Source organism: Entelurus aequoreus, linkage group LG11 (genome assembly GCF_033978785.1).
Source record: "Entelurus aequoreus isolate RoL-2023_Sb linkage group LG11, RoL_Eaeq_v1.1, whole genome shotgun sequence".
Lineage (NCBI taxonomy): Eukaryota > Metazoa > Chordata > Actinopteri > Syngnathiformes > Syngnathidae > Entelurus > Entelurus aequoreus.
In genome coordinates, this window is record NC_084741.1 from 73,455,560 (window position 1) to 73,482,233 (window position 26,674).

Consider the following 26,674-nt stretch of genomic DNA (forward strand, 5'->3'; position numbering starts at 1 on the left):
ATATATATTGATATATTGTTAATATTAATAACTGTATCCCTTGCAGACTGTATTGATATATATTGATATATTGTTAATATTAATAACTGTATCCCTGCAGACTGTATTGATATATATTGATATATAATGTAGGAACCAGAATATTGATAACAGAAAGAAATGGGGGGAGGGAGGTTTTTTGGGTTGGTGCGCTAATTGTAAGTGTATCTTGGGTTTTTTATGTTGATTTAATAAAAAATTTTTAAAAACGATACAGATAATAAAAAAAACGATACCGATAATTTCTGATATTACATTTTAACGCATTTATCTGGCCGGTATTATCGGACATACAGTAAAAAGCCTCTTAACTCTCTGACGGGCTATTGTTGACTTAGTGTTGTCGTAGCCATGTTGTGCCGAGAAGCCAAAACACTACATTACAATCCATACCCAACTTCACCGTGGTCATATTTTTCCTCTTTTTGCTATCGTCGCTACGCTTCTGAAGAGGCGTCACACAGGAGGGGAAAAAAAAAAACCCCACACTTGCCGAGTTTATCCTTCAGATGCTCACTGAGCTCAAGTCTCGTAAAATACTGATTTTATGGGTTTTATGGACACGGGAAACAATGAGCGGAGAGATACGATACCACGGGTATTTTACCACTTTATACAAAGTCATAAGTCAAGACAGATGCAAAATGACAAAGATTTGGGTCCATGCATTGCTGGTATAGGGTAAAATGTGTTTTTATGTCAAATACTAGAGATGTCCGATAATGGCTTTTTTGCCGATATTCCGATATTGTCCAACTCTTAATTACCGATTCCGATATCAACCGATACCGATATATATTCAGTCGTGGAATTAACACATATTATGCCTAATTTTGTTGTGATGCCCCGCTGGATGCATTAATGTATCAATGTAACAGACGGCGTGGCGAAGTTGGTAGAGTGGCCGTGCCAGCAATCGGAAGGTTGCTGGTTACTGGGGTTCAATCCCCACCTTCTACCATCCTAGTCACGTCCGTTGTGCCCTTGGGCAAGACACTTCACCCTTGCTCCTGATGGCTGCTGGTTAGCGCCTTGCATGGCAGCTCCCTCCATCAGTGTGTGTGAATGTGTGTGTGAATGTGGAAATAGTGTCAATGCGCTTTGAGTACCTTGAAGGTAGAAAAGCGCTATACAAGTATAAATAAATAATTGATCATTATCATTTATAACAAGGTTTTCCAAAATAAATCAACTCAAGTTATGGAGTGACCCACATCTGAGGTCCTCTCCAAGGTTTCTCATTGTCATCCCACTGGGTTGAGTTTTTCCTTGCCCTAATGTGGGATCTGAACCGAGGATGTCGTTGTGGCTTGTGCAGCCCTTTGAGACACTTGTGATTTATAGATTAGCTGCACCTTTTTATTAGCCGCAGGCTTCAAAGTTTGGGGGAAAAAAGTAGTGGCTTATAGTCCGAAAAAATAGGGTTGTTTTACATGGATCTTGGGTAAATCTTGGGGCAGCACGGCATAGTGGGTAGAGCACCCGTGTCAGAAACCTGAGGGTTGCAGGTTCGCTCCCGCCTCTTACCATGCCGTTGTGTCCTTGGGCAGGACACTTCACCCTTGCCCCCGGTGCCACTCACACCGGAGAATGAATGTTGAATGAATGACAGGTGGTGGTCGGAGGGGCCGTAGGCGCAAATTGGCAGCCACGCTTCCGTCAGTCTACCCCAGGTCTACCCCAGGTATTATTATTATTATTAAAAAGTATAGCTATAAAAAAAAATAAAGTGTTGTTTTTGGGTTGACCACAAAAACTGCACGAGATCAAAGAGATTCCCATTTAAATGTTCAACTGCAGTCCCACCATTAAAAATGCTGCTTCTGTGACATTTCCTGGAGGTAAATCCAATTTCTCGGTTACTATACTGAGCGAAATGTCAAGACGAGCATGCGGCAGCGAAAAGACATAACACTCTAGTAGCTTCCGACGTCGGAGAGCGACTCTCGTCAACTGTTGCCAACCTGTTGCACGATCCCCACGCCAACGCCGAGAAGCCCCCCCCCCCCGCCCCGCGCTGCCGTCACAAAGGCTAAACGGGACATGTTCCAGAAGAAAAAGAAAAACAAGCATGTACTGTAACCAAAAGGTGCCATTAATGATCTGAAAGCGCTTGTGAACGCAACAACTCGAGGGAAATCATTTGACACGTTAATGAACTTGCGGCTATTTCCGCCAACACGGCCGTCCACTTGGCTTTCCCAGCTCACCGTTCAACAAGTCAGGAACAAAACGTTGCCGCGTTCACATAAGCGACATGCTGTCAGGACAATCACCCTCCCCGAGCGTACACGCCTATGGAAGTAGACAACCCCTCCCTCTGCAACAGCCCCCACAACACACACCAACACACACACACACATACTGGTTATCATTTGGAATGGGGACCAAGTTTTTGATCATGACTTGCGGGCAGGCCTGGCCCTAACCAATCTGGCGCCCTAGGCAAGATTTTAGGTGGCGCCCCCCCCCCCACATCGGCAGTGAAGTGTATATACTCACAAGAAATTGAATAGCTTTGTCGTTGACCTTTTTTTTACTTAAAGAAAGCAAATTAACATATTATATAAGAATGTTATGTTATGATTATCTTTAACCGAATCACAGCAGTGCTCAAATTAAAAAACAGCATTCCCTCTCATGTGATATTGCTTAATTAACATTAATGATGTGCACTTTAACAACTAGGCTTACAACTATGCCTAATATATAAAGGGCTGGAAAAGTGACTATTACCTGCAGGGCAAACATTAGCTAACCAGAAGGCAATAACAATGTCAACAGAAAACACCTGCTTAAAAGATGTAATACAAATGTCCCTGAGGAATGTAAGGTGGGAGTACTGTAATTACCTAACGTTACATTATTGTTTTCCATAACAATTTAGCCCCCTCCACAATATTAACCCGACGTTAAAATAGAACTAGCTATTTATTGATTAGCAATTGCTGAATCATGTAACATTAGCTTAATGCTAAAAAGCCAGGTTACTATCACATTCCGTAACAGACAAATAATTTCATGTAGGCTAACGTTACCTCCCTGCTACCTCTGTCTTTTTCTCGTTTCTCCTCCTCTTTTCTCTTTTTTCTTCCCTGGGCACCTGACAGTTTTGGCCGTTTTGACATCTTGTGTTGATTTTTTGATGCGGTGACGTCCATAAACAGTCATGATACGGGAAGGGAGGGGGCGCACCGTGCGAGGGGGGGGGGGGGGGGGGGGGGCGTAATGTTGTAACAAATAATATTTCTATTAAATAGGCTTTACTTTGTATTTTAATTAACGTGGGATTATTTTTTGTATTTAGAAATAATAGTACCAACTTTTTTTTTTTTTTTTCCTCCAACATTTGTGGCACTGGCGTGGCGCCCCCTGGTGGACGGCGCCCTTAGCATTTGCCTATACGGCCTATGCCACGGGCCGGCCCTGCTTGCGGGGACCACCCTTTATACAGGTTGTGGAGGCTTTAAAGTTCTACTGAAAGCCACTACTAGCGACCACGCAGTCTGATAGTTTATACATCAATGATGACATCTTAACATTGCAACACATGCCAATACGGCCGGGTTAACTTATAAAGTGGAATTTCAAATTTCCCGCTAAACTTCCGGTTGAAAACGTCTTTGTATGATGACGTTTGCGCGTGACGTCAATGGTTCAAACGGAAGTATGCGGACACATTGAATCCAATACAAAAAGCTCTGTTTTCATCTCAAAATTCCACAGTATTCTGGAAATCTGTGTTGGTGAATCTTTTGCAATTTGTTTAATGAACAATGAAGACTGCAAAGAAGAAAGCTTTAGGTGTGATCGGTGTATTAGCGGCTGGTTGCAGCAACACAACCAGGAGGACTTTGACTTGGATAGCAGACGCGCTATCCGATGCTAGCCGTTGACCGCATCTATGATCGGTTGAAGTCCTTCGTCGCTCCGTCGATCGCTGGAACGCAGGTGAGCACGGGTGTTGATGAGCAGATGAGGGCTGGCTGGCGTAGGTGGATAGCTAATGTTTTTAGCATAGCTCTGTGAGGTCCCGTTGATAAGTTAGCTTCAATGGCGTCGTTAGCAACAGCATTGTTAAGCTTCGCCAGGCTGGAAAGCATTAACCGTGTATTTACATGTCCATGGTTTAATAGTATTGTTGATCTGCTGTCTATCCTTCCAGTCAGGGGTTTATTTCTTTTGTTTCTATCTGCATTTAAGCCCGATGCTATCACGTTAGCTCCGCAGCTAAAGTGCTTCGCCGATGTATTGTCGTGGAGATAAAAGTCACTGTGAATGTCCATTTCGCGTTCTCGACTCTCATTTTCAAGAGGATATAGTATCCCAGGTGGTTTAAAATACAAATCCGTGATCCACAATAGAAAAAGGAGAGAGTGTGGAATCCAATGAGCCAGCTTGTACCTAAGTTACGGTCAGAGCGAAAAAAAGATACGTCCTGCACTGCACTCTAGTCCTTCACTCTCACGTTCCTCATCCACAAATCTTTCATCCTGGCTCAAATTAATGGGGTAATCGTCGCTTTCTCGGTCTGAATCGCTCTCGCTGCTGGTGTAAACAACGGGGAAATGTGAGGAGCCTTTCAGCCTGTGACGTCACGCTACTTCCGCTACAGGCAAGGCTTTTTTTATCAGCGAGCAAAAGTTGCGAACTTTATCGTCGATGTTCTCTACTAAATCCTTTCAGCAAAAATATGGCAATATCGCGAAATGATCAAGTATGACACATAGAATGGATCTGCTATCCCCGTTTAAATAAAAATATTCATTTCAGTAGGCCTTTAAATCTCTGGATTGATGAAGTAATGTGCTGATCATTCATTATTTTTTTATTTTTTTATTTTTATTTAATCAACATAAAAAAAATACAAGATACACTTCCAATTAGTGCATCAACTGAAAAAACCTCCCTCCCCCATCCACACCCACTCACACAACAGCGGTTGTTTCTTTCTGCTACCAATATTGTGGTTCCCACAACATAGAACAACATAGTCTGCAAGGGACACATGATTGGGTGTGCTGCTGGTCCACTAACATTTGCATTCTTTACTATTGTTGTATTTAATTGTTTTACTTTCTTTTTTATCCAAGAAAATGTTTTTTATTTATTTATCTTATTTGATTTTTTTTATTTTTTTTAAAGGACCTTATCTTCACCAAACCAGGTAGCTCATGCATGTCTTTAAATCTCTGGATTGATGAAGTAATGTGCTGATCATTCTAACTGGGGACCCTGGGGAAAAAGAGTTCATATGGTTCATGGGGACCAAATTTTAATAATTTTGCATTATTCACACAAATTTGTACGTTACTACTGAGGACCAATTAAAAAATAAAAAAGTTTAAATGTCTCACACTCAAACTAACCAGTAAACATGTTTTGTGGGCCAAAGCTTAAAAATCACTTAGGCATCGTCAGAATGGATCTGACTATCATTTAAAAAGGTTTCCCATTAGGGAAGTGGTCCCCAACCACCGGGCTGGGCCCGGTACTGGTCCGTGGATCGATTGGTACCGGGCCGCACAACAAATAAATAAATAAATAAAAATAAATAAAAATAAATTGGTATTTTTTTTAATTAAATCAACATAAAAAACACAAGATACACTTACAATTAGTGCACCTACCCAAAAAACCTCCCTCCCCCATTCACACTCATTCACACAAAAGGGTTGTTTCTAGGGATGTCCGATAATGGCTTTTTGCCGATATCCGATATTCCGATATTGTCCAACTCTTTAATTACCGATACCGATATCAACCGATACCGATATCAACCGATATATGCAGTCGTGGAATTAACACATTATTATGCCTAATTTGGACAACCAAGTATGGTGAAGATAAGGTACTTTTAAAAAAATAATAAAATAAGATAACTAAATTAAAAACATTTTCTTGAATAAAAAAGAAAGTAAAACAATATAAAAACGAACTGTTAAAGGTTAGTACTATTAGTGGAGCAGCAGCACGCACAATCATGTGTGCTTACGGACTGTATCCCTTGCAGACTGTATTGATATATATTGATATATAATGTAGGAAGCAGAATATTGATAACAGAAAGAAATGGGGGAGGGAGGTTTTTTGGGTTGGTGCACTAATTGTAAGTGTATCTTGTGTTTTTTACGTTGATTTAATAAAAAAATAAAAAAATAAATTTTAAAACCGATACAGACAATAAAAAACCGATACCGATAATTTCCGATATTACATTTTAACGCATTTATCGGCCGATAATTTCGGACATCCCTAGTTGTTTCTTTCTGTTATTAATATTCTGGTTCCTACATTATATATCAATATATATCAATACAGTCTGCAAGGGATACAGTCCATAAGCACACATGATTGTATTTTTTTAGGACAAAAAAAATAAAATACAAAAATAAAATACCATACCCCCCCGGTCCGTGGGACTAATTTTCAAGCGTTGACCGCTCCGCAGTTAAAAAAAGGTTGGGGACCACTGCTTTAGGGGACCTGTTTTTTTGTCCCCCATACCGTCAGAGGTCCCCTAAAGCAGTGGTCCCCAACCTTTTTGTAGCTGCGGAGCGGGTCAACGCTTGAAAATTTGCCCCAAGGACCGGGGGTGCGGGGGGGTGGAGGTGAAATTAAATTAAAAAAAACATTTTTTTTAATTTTTTTTTTTTCATTAAGAAATACAATCATGTGTGCTTACGGACTGTATCCCTGCAAACTGTATTGATCTATATTCATATATAATGTATATATTGTGTTTTTTATGTTGATTTAATTAAAAAAAATATATATATATTATATATTTTTTTTTTTTTTTTTTTTTAAATTTCTTGTGCGGCCCGGTACCAATCGGTCCACGCACCGGTACCGGGCCGCGGCCCGGTGGTTGGGGACCACTGCCCTAAAGGTGACTGTGTAAACAGAGCGATGTCCCCATTAAGTAAGCATTGCCAGAGCACACACAAACACACACACACACACAAACACACACACACACACACACACACACGACACGACCAACCCTGACACGTTGCTACAGCCTCGTGTGCCTCCCTTTTCACATTTACCTTTGAATGCATTAAAAAATACACAATACGTCTGTAGTAGTATACAACAGCATCTATTTTATATTTAATACAGAGCAGTGATTACGTTGCAAATTATTGTGCATACACAGACGTCATGTACCGTATTTTCCGGACCATAGGGCGCACCGGATTATAAGGCGCACTGCCGATGAGCGGGTCTATTCAGGTCTTTTTTTCATACAAAAGGTGCACCGGATTATTAGGTTTAGACATTTTTCTAAATGTAAAACACTTCCTTGTGGTCTACATCAGTGTTTTTCAACCTTTTTTGAGCAAAGGCACATTTTTTTCATTAAAAAAAATAAATACGGAGGCACACCACCAGCAGAAAAGGTTAAAAAATGAAACTCCACCAGGTTGTCGAACTTTTAGTTCCTGTCTTGCGCTGTTATTTTGTTTATTACGATTAATTCTTCATCTAAACATGAATATACGAACATCTTATCAGTCTGCATCCTGGTGAGAGCAGAAAATGTAAATTAGTCAGCTTTGACAGCCAATTTAGACCCAGAAATAGCGAAAAAGACACTTAGTTCCACCTTTATTTTTCTTTGGGAGGATTACGATTAATTCTTCATCTAAACATGAATATACGAACATCTTATCAGTCGGCATCCCGGTGAGAGTAGAAATTGTGAATTGGTCAGCTTTGACAGCCAATTTAGACCCGAAAATAGCGAAAAAGACGCTTGGTTCCACCTTTATTTGTCTTTGGGAGGATTACGATTAATTCTTCATCTAAACATGAATATACGAACATCTTATCAGTCTGCATCCCAGTGAGAGGAGAAAATGTAAATTAGTCAGCTTTGACAGCCAATTTAGACCCAGAAATAGCGAAAAAGACACTTAGTTCCACCTCTATTTTCTTTGCGAGGATTACGATTAATTCTTCATCTAAACATGAATATACGAACATCTTATCAGTCTGCATCCTGGTGAGAGCAGAAAATGTAAATTAGTCAGCTTTGACAGCCAATTTAGACCCAGAAATAGCGAAAAAGACACTTAGTTCCACCTTTATTTTTCTTTGGGAGGATTACGATTAATTCTTCATCTAAACATGAATATACGAACATATTATCAGTCGGCATCCCAGTGAGAATAGAAATTGTGAATTGGTCAGCTTTGACAGCCAATTTAGACCCGAAAATAGCGAAAAAGACGCTTGGTTCCACCTTTATTTTTCTTTGGGAGGATTACGATTAATTCTTCATCTAAACATGAATATACGAACATCTTATCAGTCTGCATCCCAGTGAGAGGAGAAAATGTAAATTAGTCAGCTTTGACAGCCAATTTAGACCCAGAAATAGCGAAAAAGACACTTAGTTCCACCTCTATTTTCTTTGCGAGGATTACGATTAATTATTCATCTAAACATGAATATACGACCATCTTATCAGTCGGCATCCTGGTGAGAGTGGAAATTGTAAATTAGTCAGCTTTGACAGCCACTTTAGACACGGAAATAGCGAAAAAGACGCTTGGTTCCACCTCTATTTTTCTTGACAAGGATTACGATTAATTCTTCATCTAAACATGAATATACGAACATCTTATCAGTCGGCATCCTGGTGAGAGTGGAAATTGTAAATTAGTCAGCTTTGACAGCCAATTTAGACCCAGAAATATCGAAAAAGACACTTAGTTCCACCTTTATTTTTCTTGCGAGGATTACGATGAATTCTTCATCTAAACATGAATATACGAACATCTTATCAGTCGGCATCCCAGTGAGAGCAGAAATTGTAAATTGGTCAGCTTTGACAGCCAATTTAGACACGGAAATATCGAAAAAGACGCTTGGTTCCACCTCTATTTTCTTTGGGAGGATTACGATTAATTCTTCATCTAAACATGAATATACGAACATCTTATCAGTCGGCATCCTGGTGAGAGCAGAAATTGTGAATTGGTCAGCTTTGACAGCCAATTTAGACCCAGAAATAGCAAAAAAGACACTTAGTTCCACCTTTATTTTTCTTGCGAGGATTACGATTAATTCTTCATCTAAACATGAATATACGAACATCTTATCAGTCGGCATCCCAGTGAGAGCAGAAATTGTGAATTGGTCAGCTTTGACAGCCAATTTAGACACGGAAGAGGAGAAATTGTAAATTAACATTTTTTTTATGTTTGTTGACTATAATGGCTCTCATTTATTCCTTGTTAGCATGCATGATTAAACAAAACAAATGTGTTTTTGTCAATCAATCAATGTTATATTTATAATGTGTATTTTTGTCTTACATAAGAATTGTTAATGATAGGCAAAATTCCAAAAAACTATATAGTTTTTCCTTGGTAGTATTGCCACCTAAAGGGTTGGTACCCCAACATTTTCCAATTAAAACAAATCACCATGGAAACAGCACAAGCAGATCCGATTATTGGTCACTTTTCGGGGTTTGGACAATCAAAGCCAATGAATCTCCCCCGCAGCGGCAAAGGAGTGCAGCTCGGAGGCGTAAGAAGGGTTCAAAAGTGCACATCGCTTCCTTAACTCCCTCTTGTAAGAAGGTAATTGGGAAGTCATGACCTGAGGATGCTGCTGCCTTCCAAGAAGTCAGAAGCCATCGGGTATTTATAGGAGCTTAATGGCACTGTCCAGGTGTAGCCCTCATCCAACGCTCTCCGAACCGCCGTGAGTCTTTAGCACGCACCGTAGTACGCCTTGGAGGATTATTTTTTCCCAGAACTGCTGCGTAAGGTCCGGGTTCGATACCTAGTCCCGAGAGGTTGCTTTGCTTTTAGTAGGCTATATAACGCCCCCCCCCCCACTGCCGCCGACCGGCCTCCCACGCAAACAACCGAGCTGTAGCACTTCATTTCATTTCATTTCATTTCATCAGCAGCTTACCCATAATTATCCTGCCTTTTTTTCCCACAATGCTCCTCCACATCAGGGAGGGTATCTGCAAATGTTATAGCTGGTGCAGGATATTCTCTCCCATCAACACTTTATAAACCGTATTTTTCGGACTATAAGGCGCACTTAAAAGCCTTTCATTTTCTCAACTATCAACAGTGCGCCTAAAAAAATACCGGTTTATTTCGATAACCCAATTTATGAGTTGCTACTGTTGGGTCAAATTCTGGAGTTATTTTTATGAATAGCAATCCATTTTGGGGGTTATAAGTAGAGATGTCCGATATTATCGGCCGATAAATGCTTTAAAATGTAATATCGGAAATTATCGTTATCGTTTTTTTTTTTTATCGGTATCGTTTTTTTTTTTTGTTTTTTTTAAATAAATCCACATAAAAAACACAAGATACACTTACAATTAGTGCACCAAGCCAAAAAACCTCCCTCCACAAAAGGGTTGTTTCTTTCTGTTATTAATATTCTGCTTCCTACATTATATATCAATATATATCAATACAGTCTGCAAGGGATACAGTCCGTAAGCACACATGATTGTGCGTGCTGCTGCTCCACTAATAGTACTAACCTTTAACACTTCATTTTACTCATTTTCATTAATTACTAGTTCCTATGTGACTGTTTTTATATTGTTTTACTTTCTTTTTTATTCAAGAAAATGTTTTTAATTTATTTATCTTATTTTATTTTATTTTATTTTTTAAAAAGGACCTTATCTTCACCATACCTGGTTGTCCAAATTAGGTTTAATAATGTGTTAATTCCACGACTGTATATATCGGTATCGGTTGATATCGGTATCGGTAATTAAGAGTTGGACAATATCGGAATATCGGATATCGGCAAAAAGCCATTATCGGACATCACTAGTTATAAGGGTATTATTTTAACTCATTTTTTGGGTTTTCAAAATGATGAACCATTTTTGGGTTTTTTTTCAACGAGTAACGCATTTTGGGTTAAAAGGCTTTTTTTAATTAAAAAGTTACTTTTTTCTTGAAGGGAATTTTATTATAGATTCATCTCATTACCATTATTATCAATCACCCAACATTGAGTTAAATAATTAGATTCTGTTCTGTAATAATTTTGGTTGTGCTTACCGACCTCAAAGCAATTTTATTGATTGTAGGTCAATTTATTTTCCATCTGTTTATGAGTCCTTTCTTTAGCATTACCGTATTTTTTTTTACTATAAGTCGCACTTAAAAGCCTTTAATTTTCTCAAAAATCAACAGTGCGCCTAAAAAATACTGGTTTATTTTGATAACCCAATTTATGAGTTGCTAGTGTTGGGTCAAATTCTGAAGTTATTTTTATGAATAGCAATCCATTTTGGGGTTATAAGGGTATTATTTTAATTCAATTTCTGGGTTTTCAAAATGATGAACCATTTTTGGGTTGTTTTTCAACGAGTAACGCATTTTTGGGTCAAAAAGGCTTTTTTTAATTAAAAAGTTACTATTTTCTTGAAGGGAATTTTATTATGGATTAATCTCATTAACATTATTTACAATCACCCAACATTGAGTTAAATAATTAAATTCTGTAATAATTCTGGTTGTGCTTACCGACCTCGAAGCAATTGTATTTGGTTGAGCAATGCGTGATTGTATGTCAATTTATTTTTCATCCTTTTATACGAATCTTTTGTACTGCATTACCGTATTTTTCGGACTATAAGGCGCACTTAAAATCCTTTCATTTTCTCAACTATCAAGAGTGCGCCTAAAAAATACTGGTTTATTTCGATAACCCAATTTATGAGTTGCTAGTGTTGGGTTACATTTTGGAGTTATTTTTATGAATAGCAATCCATTTTGGGGGTTATAAGGGTATTATTTGAACTCAATTTCTGGGTTTCAAAATTAGGAACCATTTTTGGGTTGTTTTTCAACAAGTAACGCACAAGGCCACTGAGCATGTAACAATAAAAAATAATATAAAAATAAGGGGTTTGTCCTTTTCAGTTGGGTTATAATTGGGTTATTTTCTAACCCAACATTTTTTAGTGTGTACGGAATAATTCTGTTTGTGCTTACCGACCTCGAAGCAATTTTTTTTTGGTACATGGTGTAATGAAAAGTGTGACCAGTAGATGGCAGTCACACATAAGAGATACGTATAGACTGCAAAATTACGCCAGTAAACGACACCAAAACTTTAAATGTTCCGTTGAGAATATAGAACATTACACACGGCCTCAAAAATCTGTCAAAACGTTTTAGTAAGACTCTGGTAAGCTATGACGCCGCGCCGCTTGATGGATTGTCGGAGCACTGCGGCTACCATAGTCAGACGTACTGTGCTTCAAAATATGAGTATTATTATGATGTGTGTGTATAAGGACCGCAAAATGCCACCTATTAGCAGACATTATCTAGTGTTTTGTTTCGCAATATTATGCAAAACCAACTTTTCTTACCTTGTGGTACTTGCTGATGTGTATTTGGGATCGGCATAAGTCCTGAAAACTTGCACGCGTCCGCCATTGTAGACTCCCGTCCTTGCATGGATTTTATCTTGCATGTTTTTATTTGATATTCAAAGTCATTATAAAATGGGTTTTTGTTAGCCAGTCAAAGCTTGGTTCGTAGTTGCATCACAAACTGGACGTGCGTAGAGCACTAAAGTGAAAATATGCCTACTTCCTGTTTGTTTGGTTCCTTCAGCGTCCCCGTGTGACCGCGGGCTCGCATATTACGGCTGTCGGCTTTAAACCTTCCCTGCTAATCTGCCGTCATTACCTGCCTCGCTAATGCCGCGTGGCCTGAAATAGCCGGCGACTGCCACCTTCCAACCCCGTAATTTACGGTGGCAAAAATAGACGCAGACATACTGTAGATGTTCTTTAAGCTAAAGTGGCCCTCGAGTTACCTGCTCGCCAGGTCAGTTGGGAGTGCAGGACTAATAAAGTCTACCTGGAGACATGCCTCAGCCCAGTTCACTTTAATGGGACGGGATTAAGGTGTCAGTCGGGTTCTTTGGCGTTTAAATTGTCTCGACTGGGTGAATTTTATGCAAGGGCGCGACGCTACATCCATCCATCTTCTTCCGCTTATCCGAGGTCGGGTCACGGGGGCAGCAGCCTAAGCAGGGAAGCCCAGACTTCCCTCTCCCCAGCCACTTCATCCAGCTCCTCCCGGGGGATCCCGAGGCGTTCCCAGGCCAGCCGGGAGACATAGTCTTCCCAACGTGTCCTGAGTCTTCCCCGTGGCCTCCTACCGGTTGGACGTGCCCGAAACACCTCCCTAGGGAAGCGTTCGGGTGGCATCCTGACCAGATGCCCGAACCACCTCATCTGGCTCCTCTCCATGTGGAGGAGCAGCGGCTTTACTTTGAGCTCCCCCCGGATGGCAGAGCTTCTCACCCTATCTCTAAGGGAGAGCCCCGCCACCCGGCGGAGGAAACTCATTTCAGCCGCTTGTACCCGTGATCTTGTCCTTTCGGTCATAACCCAAAGCTCATGACCATAGGTGAGGATGGGAACGTAGATCGAGCGGTAAATTGAGAGCTATGCCTTCCGGCTCAGCTCCTTCTTCACCACAACGGATCGATACAGCGTCCGCATTACTGAAGACGCCGCACCGATCCACCTGTCGATCTCACGATCCACTCTTCCCTCACTCGTGAACAAGACTCCGAGGTACTTCAACTCCTCCACTTGGGGCAAGATCTCCTCGCCAACCCGGAGATGGCACTCTACCCTTTTCCGGGCGAGAACCATGGACTCATGACCATAGGTGAGGTTGGGAACGTAGATCGAGCGGTAAATTGAGAGCTTTGCCTTCCGGCTCAGCTCTTTCTTCACCACAACGGATCGATACAGCGTCCGCATTACTGAAGACGCCGCACCGATCCGCCTGTCGATCTCACGATCCACTCTTCCCTCACTCGTGAACAAGACGCAAGAGGTACTTGAACTCCTCCACTTGGGGCAGGGTCTCCTCCCCAACCCGGAGAAGGCACTCTACCCTTTTCCGGGCGAGAACCATGGACTCGGACGCTACAAGTTTAGACAAAAAAAACCGGCACATCCCTCAGAGAAAAATGAATGGACACATTGGCGTTTGATTATACGCATGACACGCCTAGACGGCGGAGCAATGGAAGAATTTGACAGTTCCACGGGATAAATTTAGCGATGTGAATACATGTTCAATAATGGGATTAGCGGCAGGGGGGTTGGGGGGGGGGGGGGGGGGCGGCTACTGCTAAATCCCGCTTTTGTAGCGAAGGATATCCTCCAAACCCAGATATCATGTCATGTACTTGACAGGAATCCCGGCAGCTCCACAATGCGCCCCTTCTCTATATACGTTCTCACGCGAAATAGCGCTCCATTCATATGCAAATGTGACACGGAGGCTTGAGATGTGCGCCGGAGAAGGTGAGCGATCCTCCTTGCGCGCTCAAATGGCCACGGCGAGGAGAGGCTGATAACACGGGGAGATGTCCGCGGGAGGGTGGAGGGCTTTCTACTTCAGGCTCTCAGCCAGTGGTTGCGCTGCGCTCGATTCTCATCATCGTCCTTTTGGAATATCAACACGTCGCTGGCAGCTGACCTGTCATCTGCTACAAGTGTGGACTCTTATTTGCAACAAAATGAGACTTATATTCCAATGGAAGACTGCCTTTACCCTGATGTGTGTGCATCACTGTCAGAAACAGAAGGTACAGTACCAGGGCCTCAGGGCGCAGGTTGCACGGATGCACCCCACGGGGCTAATTACTGGACGCCAAGGTAACTGTCTATCAAGGCCAAAAAGGTACTGACATTTTCCCCGAGTACGAAAAGCAGCATTTGAGGCCCCGAAGCAAAGTACTGCTTTTGTACCGTTGCCACTTTTAGTAAATCCTTCGATAAATGTGACTAATGTCTATAGACGTCGTTCCTATGGAGTAGAATGCACCTGTGATGATAGTAATGACTATTGTATTTGCTGGTTGGGGATCCTCAAGACTTCATATGTATACATAGTAGGGGTGTAACGGTACACAAAAAGTTCGGTTCGGTACGTACCTCGGTTTAGAGGTCACGGTTCAGTTCATTTTCGGTGCAGTAAGAAAACAACAAAATATACATTTTTGGGTTATTTATTTACCAAATTTGCAAAATCTTCCACCAAAAATATTTTTATTAGTGTAATATTTGATGTGAAGTAATGGGAACCTTGGATAGGTCAATAATTCATAATAACATTGATTTTGATTCAATATTATGTTTTGAGCAATGACAGTTTGAAATAAAAAAAAAACCAGCTTTGTTTTATTAGTCAACATTGCAACTTTTTCTAAATTTCATTTAACCTTTAAGCTTTTTTATTTCACTTTTGTTATGTTTTTGTTTATTTTAATAGTATTTTTAGAATGTGCCGTGGGCCTTTAAAACATTAGCTGTGGGCCGCAAATGGCCTCCGGGGCACACTTTTGACACCCCTGCTATAGATAATAAAACATTAAATGTGATAAATCTATGGATAAAAAGCAGAGCCTGGTGACGCATGCGCGTTTATCATAACTCTCTTTCTCTCTCTGTCTCTGCCCCTCCCTCACCAATGTTGCTGCACGCACAATTTGTTTTGTTTTTAACCCCTTCTTAACCCTGAACGTACATTGAAAATACACGCAACCCTAACTGAAAATGCCGGACATTTGAGGCATTTAAGAAACTCCGCCCTGACAGCTCCGCAAAAGAGGACATGTCCGGTGAAAAGAGGACGTATGGTCAGTCTATCGTAGCCCGTTAGCTGCTAGCATGCCGTGTGTTGTGCCTCAGTGTGCATTGTTTACACAACGTGCGTTACGCTACTTAATATGTCCGTGTGGAAACTCGTTCAGTACACCTCTGAACCGAACCGGAACCCCCGTACCGAAACGGTTCAATACAAATACACGTACCGTTACACCCCTAGTATATATATTTTTTTTTTTTAAGATTTGAGTACCCCCCGCGATCCATCCCGAACGGAACAAGGGGTAGAAAATGGGTGGATGGAAGATTTGAGGCAAAAGAGTCAATGGTACAAAAGTAGTATCTTTGGGGTCTATGGTTCCTCTAAAACTACAATGATACCACCAAGCACCATGGCATGTCACTGAAGCAATATTCTGCATTCATACCCGGATTCTCCGTTATATAGGTATAGATTTAGGTTCAATTGGGTTAAATCAATCTAGAACACAGGTGTCAAACTCAGGTAAGTGCCCTAAACTCTGCACTTACCTGAACACTCACCACTTTATTAACTTGCTTAACTCTGATAGAGATCTGCTGTGCAATATGTTTTAAAAATGTGTATTATGTTTTTTGGTATTGGTATTATTGTTTGTTGTCTTAACAGTATTTTATGTAGGTTGTTTTAAAAGCACTAAGCTGGATTGCTGTTCAATTTCGTTGTTTTTATGCAATGAAAATAAAGGTATTCTGATTCTGATTCTGGAACTCAAGGCCAGCGACATCATTGTATCTGGAAATTGTATGTGTCAATAAAGTACCTTATATTTTCTCACTAAATGTAATTGATTTTTTTCATTGTGACAGAAAAAATATATGTACTGCTTGAAATTTCATACATTTAAAACATTGATAGTATCCAATATTGCAACAAATATTACAGAATAATATACACTACCGTTCAAAAGTTTGGGGTCACCCAAAGAATTTTGTGGAATAGCCTTCATTTCTAAGAACAAGAATAGACTGTCGAGTTTCAGATGAAAGTTCTCTTTTTCTGGCCATTTTGAGCGTTTAATTGAGCCCACAAATGTGATGCTCCAGAAAGTCAATCTGCTCAAAGGAAGGTCAGTTTTGTAGCTTCTGTAACGAGCTAAAGTGTTTTCAGATGTGTGAACATGATTGCACAAGGGTTTTCTAATCATCAATTAGCCTTCTGAGCCAATGAGCAAACACATTGTACCATTAGAACACTGGAGTGATAGTTGCTGGAAATGGGCCTCTATACACCTATGTAGATATTGCACCAAAAAGCAGACATTTGCAGCTAGAATAGTCATTTAGCACATTAGCAATGTATAGAGTGTATTTCTGTAAAGTTAAGACTAGTTTAAAGTTATCTTCATTGAAAAGTACAGTGCTTTTCCTTCAAAAATAAGGACATTTACATGTGACCCCAAACTTTTGAACGCTAGTGTACATTCCAAACATGTTTTGTCTAAATAAAAATACTTCACTTTACAGCAAACTACCCATCACATTGATAAAAATGATAATACATTTTATGTTGTTCTTTACAGCATATTACAGTAAATTGATAAAAACTACTTTTGCGTTAACATTCTGTTGACTGAGCTGCCAGTTTTTGACTGTAAAATCTACAGTTGTTGTTTTTAACGGTGTATTACTGTCAATGGAAAGACGGTACATTTGTTTTTACGCTAGTAAAACTGGCAGCTAAGGTGCCAGAATAAAGAAATAACTTCTACTGTTTTTCCATTCACAATATAATGTTGTAAAAACCAATGTCAATTTAACACAAAAATTCTGGCAGCTAAGCTGCCGGCTTTTTCCGTAAAACCTCCCCAAAAAACAGTGGTACTGTTTTTTCTCTTACTGTAAAATGTTGTAAAAAAAATTTAAAAAAACAATATTTTACAGTAAAATTTTGTAAAATGTAAAGTTTTTACTATAAAATCGGCAGTCTACTTAAAACTATTTATATAATGAGTAATGAAATCCAGAGGAAAATTCATATGTTATTCAGTTACAAGTGGCCCTCTGATGGCAGCCATAACTGTCATGTGACCCTCAATGAAAACCAGTTCCACATCCCTGATCTAGAATGTAAAATCAACTGAAAAGCAGGGAAACCTGAAATATAAAATCTTACATAAAATCCCCTGAAGAGAAGGGGAACCTGCTAAACAGGCTTGTCGGGATGAAATAGCCTCTGTGTTTCCATAATCATATTTATATTTGAGTCCCTAATATCAAAAGTGTCTGGGGTGTTGTCACTGAAGTAATGTTCTTCTTTTGTACCCTCAAACTTTTGATTATTTCCGGTCCTGGAAGAGGTATAGGACATAGCTTGTAGGTACAATATGTTTTAGATAAAGATTATTTTTGCATTTAATTAGGGATGTCCGATAATATCGGCCGGCCGATATTATCGGCCGATAAATGCGTTAAAATGTAATATCGAAAATTATCGGTATCGGTTTTTTTATTATCGGTATCGGGTTTTTTTTTGGTTTTTTCAATTAAATCAACATAAAAAACACAAGATACACTTACAATTAGTGCACCAACCCCAAAAACCTCCCTCCCCCATTTACACTCATTCACACAAAAGGGTTGTTTCTTTCTGTTATTAATATTCTGCTTCCTACATTATATATCAATATTAGGGATGTCCGATAATGGCTTTTTGCCGATATCCGATATTCCGATATTGTCCAACTCTTTAATTACCGATACCGATATCAACCGATACCGATATTGATATATACAGTTGTGGAATTAACACATTATTATGCCTAATTTGGACAACCAGGTATGGTGAAGATAAGGTCCTTTTTTTTTTAAATTAATAAAATAAAATAAGATAAATAAATTAAAAACATTTTCTTGAATAAAAAAGAAAGTAAAACAATATAAAATCAGTTACATAGAAACTAGTAATTAATGAAAATGAGTAAAATGAAGTGTTAAAGGTTAGTACTATTAGTGGAGCAGCAGCACGCACAATCATGTGTGCTTACGGACTGTATCCCTTGCAGACTGTATTGATATATATTGATATATAATGTAGGAAGCAGAATATTAATAACAGAAAGAAACAACCCTTTTGTGTGAATGAGTGTAGATGGGGGAGGGAGGTTTTTTGGGTTGGTGCACTAATTGTAAGTGTATCTTGTGTTTTTTATGTTGATTTAATTAAAAAAAATTAAAATTAAAAAATAAAAACGATACCGATAATAAAAAAAACGATACCGATAATTTCCGATATTACATTTTAAAGCATTTATCGGCCGATAATATCGGACATCTCTAATTAATATATATCAATACAGTCTGCAAGGGATACAGTCCGTAAGCACACATGATTGTGCGTGCTGCTGCTCCACTAATAGTACTAACCTTTAACACTTCATTTGACTAATTTTCATTCATTACTAGTTTCTATGTAACTGTTTTTATATTGTTTTACTTTCTTTTTTATTCAAGAAAATGTTTTTAATTTATTTATCTTATTTTATTTATTTATTTATTTTTTTTTAAGTACCTTATCTTCACCATACCTGGTTGTCCAAATTAGACATAATAATGTGTTAATTCCACGACTGCATATATCGGTTGATATTGGTATCGGTTGATACCGGTATCGGTAATTAAAGAGTTGGACAATGTCGGAATATCGGATATCGGCAAAAAGCCATTATCGGACATCCCTACATTTAATATTTCTTTACTTACAATGGTATATTATTATTTTAATCACTGTTGTGTTACAGAGAACAAGGTATGGTATGAAAAGGGGTAGGATTAAATAAGCTCAGCTTCTTCCTACTCCTTTTCAGACCTGCTGTGATGAAACAACTGGAAATATGGGATCCATCACATTGTATCGTATGCATGTTTGGAAAAAACTGAACTGAACTGGAGGGACAGTAATGGACCCCCGGCCTAATGACACCTAAACACCTATTTTGGGACAACATTAAGAGTTGTAGAAAAGTAGTACCTTTGAAGTCTATTGTACCGCTAAAAGAACAATACCACCAACATTCTTCTGCCGTTTTCAGTGCAAGAAGAGGTACGGACATCAGTCCGACATGTTACAAGTGACATAGAATGTACCTGCACAGACGGTCTCGGACACTAAATGCATCTTATTTTCTGACTTCTAAATCAAACGAGTCCGTGGCATAGCTAGCAACACAACAATTGTTTGTTACAAAAGCCATGCATTTGAGGCAGATAATAGGTTACATATGGTTCATTAGTATGAACAGACTCCTCCAATGAGGATTACAGGTCCTATAGTCTGAAAAGTGTCATTGATACCCCTCTGGCAAATCCCTGAACACCCCCCAAGGTGCACTAATGGACTTTTTCCCTTTAAGAATGATAGTAGGCATTAAAAGTGTATGCACTACTACAGCCTTGTCACACACGCTGCAAGTGGCCTATGAACAGACTCCTCAAATAAGGATTACAGGTCCTATAGTAGGCGGCCCAGGATGAGTTTGCTAAGTATAAAAATTAGCCGAAACTTTTTAATGAAAGAAACATTATGATTTGTACATTTTCAGAATTTGCTTGTTCTATTTTTAAACAAAGAAAACAATCTGAAGTTGTATTTATTTTTAAGTTATCGTGCCGTGCTTTTACCAGTCCGGCCCCACTTGGGAGTAGATTTTTCTCCATGTGGCCCCGCCGATCCAAAAATGAGTTTGACACCCCTGTCCTATAGTCTGAAAAGTGTCATTGACACCCCACTAATGGACTTTTTTCCCCTTTAAGAATGATAGTAGGCATTAAAAGTGTATGCACACACGCAGGCCTAGAGCAGGGGTGACAAACGTAGACCCGCGAACAGGTTTTATCCGGCCCGCGGGATGAGTTTGCTAAGTATAAAAATGAGCCGAAATTTTTTAATGAAAGAAACTGCTGTTCTAAATGTGTCCACTAGATGTCACATTAGCAATTATTTGTATCTTCGTAGGTGATGCTACATATGTACAAAATAAATCACATGAGGAAAATGAGCAAACGACATAACATCCTGAAATTTGATTTTGATATTATTTTTTTATCTTGATAGATTGAAAATGAACACCAATGAGTTGACTGATGAACATTATCACATAATTTATTCAAAAAATATAAATAACGACAAATAAAGATAGATTTTTGAGTTTGACACCCCTGATCTAGGGTTACCTAATCTCTCATAATCTGAGCGAAATCTGTCTAATCGTCATAGAAAACCACCAAATGTCGAAATAGCAATTGTGTGTATCTTTGTAGATGATGCTACATATGTACAAAATAAACCACATGATGTTAGTGCACCAGTCGAGGAAAAGGAGCAAACTACATAAATAACATCCTGTAATTTGATTTTGATATTTTTTTTTTGTCTTGATAGATTGAAAATTAACAGCATTTATTCAAAAAATATAAATAACGACAAATAAAGATAGAATACTATTAAGCGCAACAGGGGAAAAAAACAACAACATTATGATTTGTACAATTTCAGAATTTGATTGTTCTATTTTTAAATAAAGAAAACAATCTGAAGTTGTCTTTATTTTTAAGTTATCCTGCCATGATTTTACCAGTCCGGCCCCACTTGGGAGTAGATTTTTCTCCATGTGGCCCCCCGATCCAAAAATGAGTTTGACACCCCTGTCCTATAGTCTGAAAAGTGTCATTGACACCCCACTAATGGACTTTTTTCCCCTTTAAGAATGATAGTAGGCATTAAAAGTGTATGCACACACACTGGCCTAGAGCAGGGGTGACAAACGTAGACCCGCGAACAGGTTTTATCCGGCCCGCGGGATGAGTTTGCTAAGTATAAAAATGAGCCGAAATTTTTTAATGAAAGAAACTGCTGTTCTAAATGTGTCCAATAGATGTCACAATAGCAATTATTTGTATCTTCGTAGGTGATGCTACATATGTACAAAATCAATCACATGAGGAAAATGAGCAAACGACATAACATCCTGAAATTTGATTTTGATATTATTTTTTTATCTTGATAGATTGAAAATGAACACCAATGAGTTGACTGATGAACATTATCACATCATTTATTCAAAACATTTAAATAACGACAAATAAAGATAGATTTTTGAGTTTGACACCCCTGATCTAGGGTTACTTTATCTCTCATAATATGAGCGAAATCTATCTAATCGTCATAGAAAACCACCAAATGTCGAAATAGCAATTATGTGTATCTTTGTAGATGATGCTACATATGTACAAAATAAACCACATGATGTTAGTGCACCAGTCGAGGAAAATGAGCAAACTACATAAATAACATCCTGTCATTTGATTTTGATTTTTTTTTTTATGTTGATAGATTGAAAATTAACAGCATTTATTCAAAAAATATAAATAACGACAAATAAAGATAGAATACTATTAAGCGCAACAGAGGAAAAAAACAACAACATTATGATTTGTACAATTTCAGAATTTGATTGTTCTATTTTTAAACAAAGAAAACAATCTGAAGTTGTCTTTATTTTTAAGTTATCCTGCCATGATTTTACCAGTCCGGCCCCACTTGGGAGTAGATTTTTCTCCATGTGGCCCCCCCACCCCCCGATCCAAAAATGAGTTTGACACCCCTGTCCTATAGTCTGACAAGTGTCATTGCTTGAGCAAACTACATAAATAGCATCCTGAAATTTGATTTTGATATTGTTTTTTTATCTTGATAGATTGAAAATGAACACCAATGAGTTGACTGATGAACATTATCACATCATTTATTCAAAACATTTAAATAACGACAAATAAAGATAGATTTTTGAGTTTGACACCCCTGATCTAGGGTTACCTAATCTCTCATAATCTGAGCGAAATCTGTCTAATCGCCATAGAAAACCAGTAGATGTCGAAATAGCAATTATGTGTATCTTTGTAGATGATGCTACATATGTACAAAATAAACCACATGATGTTAGTGCACCAGTTGAGGAAAAGGAGCAAACTACATAAATAACATCCTGTAATTTGATTTTGATATTTTTTTTTTTATCTTGATGGATTGAAAATTAACAGCATTTATTCAAAAAATATAAATAACGACAAATAAAGATAGAATACCATTAAGCGCAACAGGGGGAAAAAACAACAACATTATGATTTGTACAATTTCAGAATGTGATTGTTCTATTTTTAAACAAAGAAAACAATCTGAAGTTGTCTTTATTTTTAAGTTATCCTGCCATGATTTTACCAGTCCGGCCCCACTTGGGAGTAGATTTTTCTCCATGTGGCCTCCCCACCCCCCGATCCAAAAATGAGTTTGACACCCCTGTCCTATAGTCTGACAAGTGTCATTGACACCCCACTAGTGGACTTTTTTTTCCACCCCCTTTAAGAATGATAGTAGGCAACTACTACAGCCTTGTCACCCACGCTGCAAGTGGCCTCATCGAGCATCGATGATGTATTAGAATGATTGGCGGTCTCTCACACCTCACCACGCGTGACACGCGTGGAAGGAAGCGGGACTAACAAAGGCGTGTGTGTGTGTGTGTGTGTGTGTGTGTGTGTGTGTGTGTGTGTGTGTGTGTGTGTGTGTGTGTGTGTGTGTGTGTGTGTGTGTGTGTGTGTGTGTGTGTGTGTGTGTGTGTGTGTGTGTGTGTGTGTGTGTGTGTGTGTGTGTGTGTGTGTGTGTGTGTGTGTGTGTGTACGTGTTGCGTCCTCTTTACCTTCCATCCGGCCGAGCTGTTGCTGTCGCCTTTATCCTTGAAATATGGCACGTAGCGGACCATCCAGTCGTAGATCTGCGACAGCGTCAGCCGCTTCTCCGGCGTGCTCTCGATGGCGCGGGTGATGAGGTCCGCGTAGGACTGGTTCCCCCACGCGTTCCGCCGCGACGACTTGGCTTTGCGCAGCGGTCCGCTGACGTCGAGGCAGGGGTGCGGGGTGGGCGCCGGGGCGCCGGCGGGGTGCTTGAGCTCGCCGGTGAGCGCGGCGCGGCACGCCGGTACGTCCTCCGGCTCCACCTTGATGCCGGCGAGCGGCAGCTGCCCCCCGCCGCCAGCCTCATGCGCGGCGGCGGAGGGGAAGTCCGGCCAGGTGCAGGAGCGAGGCCGGCTTTGCGGCTCGAAATCCGGCTCAACCTGATGAGCGTCCAGCTCGTCGTCCTCCATCATCAACATTTGAGCGGGAAGTGAGATCACAGCTGGGGCGGGGGATACATCCACGGTGCGTGTCTTCGGAGATGCTGGCGCGGCGTATTATTAAACTTCAAGTCGGAGCATCGTGGCGTGTAAGGACAGCAGCAGCAATAAAAGTAAAAGCACCTTTTTGTCCATATTTTATCCTCTCCTTATCCGCGTCTTCATCGCCGGATTCCGGGTTCCTCCTCCTGCCGGTGAGCAACAGATGATATTGGAGATGCGTGCGCAGCTTCTTCAAAAAAATAAAAATAAATAAATAAAAAGCTGGATAAATCCACCGGGAAGGTGTATGGAGGGAGGGAGGGAGGGGAAGAAAAAAAAAAAAGAAGCAACAAAAAAAAAAATCCCGACGAGGCGTGATTGTGCCGTGAATTATTCAATCGTCTTCCCGGGTGGTGGAGCAAGTGTCTGGCGATTGTTTCGTGAAGAGGCGTGACGCTCCCACGAAGCTGGCGAGAGAGAGAGACAGAAAAGGGGTGAGAGAGACTGAAAAATGTCGCTCAGCATGGATAATAATTTTGAAAAAAAATAATTGAAAAAAAAAAAAGATTTCCACGAGAACAATATCAGGTGACACTCGTTAGTGCGGGAGGAGACGCCGCCGATAGTGGAGTGCTGCTCGCCGAGACGATACACATCGTGATCGCGCCTCCCTCTCTCTCTCGCTCTCTCTCTCTCTCTCTCTCTCTCCTTCTTAAATCCCTCAATCAAAAAGCCGCCTTGTGGACGCTCGCTCTGGCGCAGCGTGGCTTTGTGTGTGTGTGTGTGTGTGTGTGTGTGTGTGTGTGTGTGTGTGTGTGTGTGTGTGTGTGTGTGTGTGTGTGTGTGTGTGTGTGTGTGTGTGTGTGTGTGTGTGTGTGCGTGTGTGTGTGTTTGTGTGTGTGTGTGTGTGTGTGTGTGTGTGTGTGTGTGTGTGTGTGTGTGTGTGTGTGTGTGTGTGTGTGTGTGTGCGTGCTTTTGTGTGTGTGTGTGTGTGTGTGTGTGTGTGTGTGTGTGTGTGTGTGTGTGTGTGTGTGTGTGTGTGTGTGTGCGTGTGTGTGTGTGTCACTTTCCACGCCCAGCAGCCCTGATATGTGCAAAGGGAGGGAGTGGGCAACAATATGTGACAACTAGAGATGTCCGATAATATCGGTCTGCCGATATTATCGACCGATAAATGCGTTAAAATGTAATATCGGAAATTATCGGTATCGGTTTTTTTATTATCAGTATCGTTTTTTTTTGTTTTTGTTTTTGTTTTTAATTAAATCCACATAAAAACCACAAGATACACTTACAATTAGTGCACCAAGCCAAAAAACCTCCCTCCCCATTTACACTCATTCACACAAAAGGGTTGTTTCTTTCTGTTATTAATATTCTGCTTCCTACATTATATATCAATATATATCAATACAGTCTGCAAGGGATACAGTCCGTAAGCACACATGATTGTGCGTGCTGCTGCTCCACTAATAGTACTAACCTTTAACACTTCATTTTACTCATTTTCATGAATTACTAGTTTCTATGTAACTGTTTTTATATTGTTGTACTTTCTTTTTTATTCAAGAAAATGTTTTTAATTTATTTATCTTATTTTATTTTATTTATTTTTTTTAAAAGTACCTTATCTTCACCATACCTGGTTGTCCAAATTAGGCATAATAATGTGTTAATTCCACGACTGCATATATCGGTTGATATCGGTATCGGTTGATATCGGTATCGGTAATTAAAGAGTTGGACAATATCGGCATATCGGATTTCGGCAAAAAGCCATTATCGGACATCCCTAGTGACAACTACATTCCTGCGTGATGCCGATCCACGCGTGCACAAAGACATTAAATCAGGGGTGTCAAACTCATTTTTAGATCGGGGGGCCACATGGAGGAAAAAAAATCTACTCCCGAGTGGGCCGGACTGGTAAAATCACGGCACGATAACTTAAAAATAAAGACAACTTCATATTGTTTTTTCTTTGTTTAAAAATAGAACAATCAAATTATGAAAATGTACAAATCATAATGTTGTTGGGTTGTTTTACACTTACACTACCGTTCAAAAGTTTGGGGTCACATGTAAATGTCCTTATTTTGGAAGGAAAAGCACTGTACTTTTCAATGAAGATAACTTTAAACTAGTCTTAACTTGAAAGAAATACACTCTATACCAGGAGTCAGCAACCTTTTTGAAAGCAAGAGCTACTTCTTGGGTAGTGATTAATGCGAAGGGCTACCAGTTTGATACACACTTCAATAAATTGCCAGAAATAGCCAATTTGCTCAATTTACCTTTAACTCTATGTTATTATTAATAATTGATGATATTTACACTTAATTGAACGGTTTAAAAGAGGAGAAAACACGAAAAAAATGACAATTAAATTTTGAAACATAGTTTATCTTCAATTTCGACTCTTTAAAATTCAAAATTCAACCGAAAAAAAGAAGAGAAAAACTAGCTAATTCGAATCTTTTTTAAAAAATTAAAAAAAGAATTTATGGAACATCATTAGTCATTTTTCCTGATTAAGATTAATTTTAGAATTTTGATGACATGTTTTAAATAGGTTAAAATCCAATCTGCACTTTGTTAGAATATATAACAAATTGGACCAAGCTATATTTCTAACAAAGACAAATCATTATTTCTTCTAGATTTTCCAGGACAAAAATTTTAAAAGAAATTCAAAAGACTTTGAAATAAGATTTAAATTTGATTCTACAGATTTTCTGGATCTGCCAGAATAATTTTTTTGAATTTTAATCATAATAAGTTTTAA

At 39.4% G+C, this 26,674-nt stretch overlaps 1 protein-coding gene across 1 annotated transcript in view; it reads right to left on the bottom strand.

The window, feature by feature from the left end:
• Positions 1 to 24,692, bottom strand: part of LOC133660451 (forkhead box protein O3-like) — a 206,977-nt gene extending 182,285 nt beyond the window's left edge. Inside the window, exon 1 of the mRNA XM_062063955.1 lies at positions 23,434 to 24,692. Coding sequence (XP_061919939.1) covers positions 23,434 to 23,886 — 453 coding nt within the window. The 5' untranslated portion in view covers positions 23,887 to 24,692. The remainder of the gene's footprint in view (positions 1 to 23,433) is intronic.
• Between the last annotated feature and the right edge of the window lie 1,982 nt (positions 24,693 to 26,674).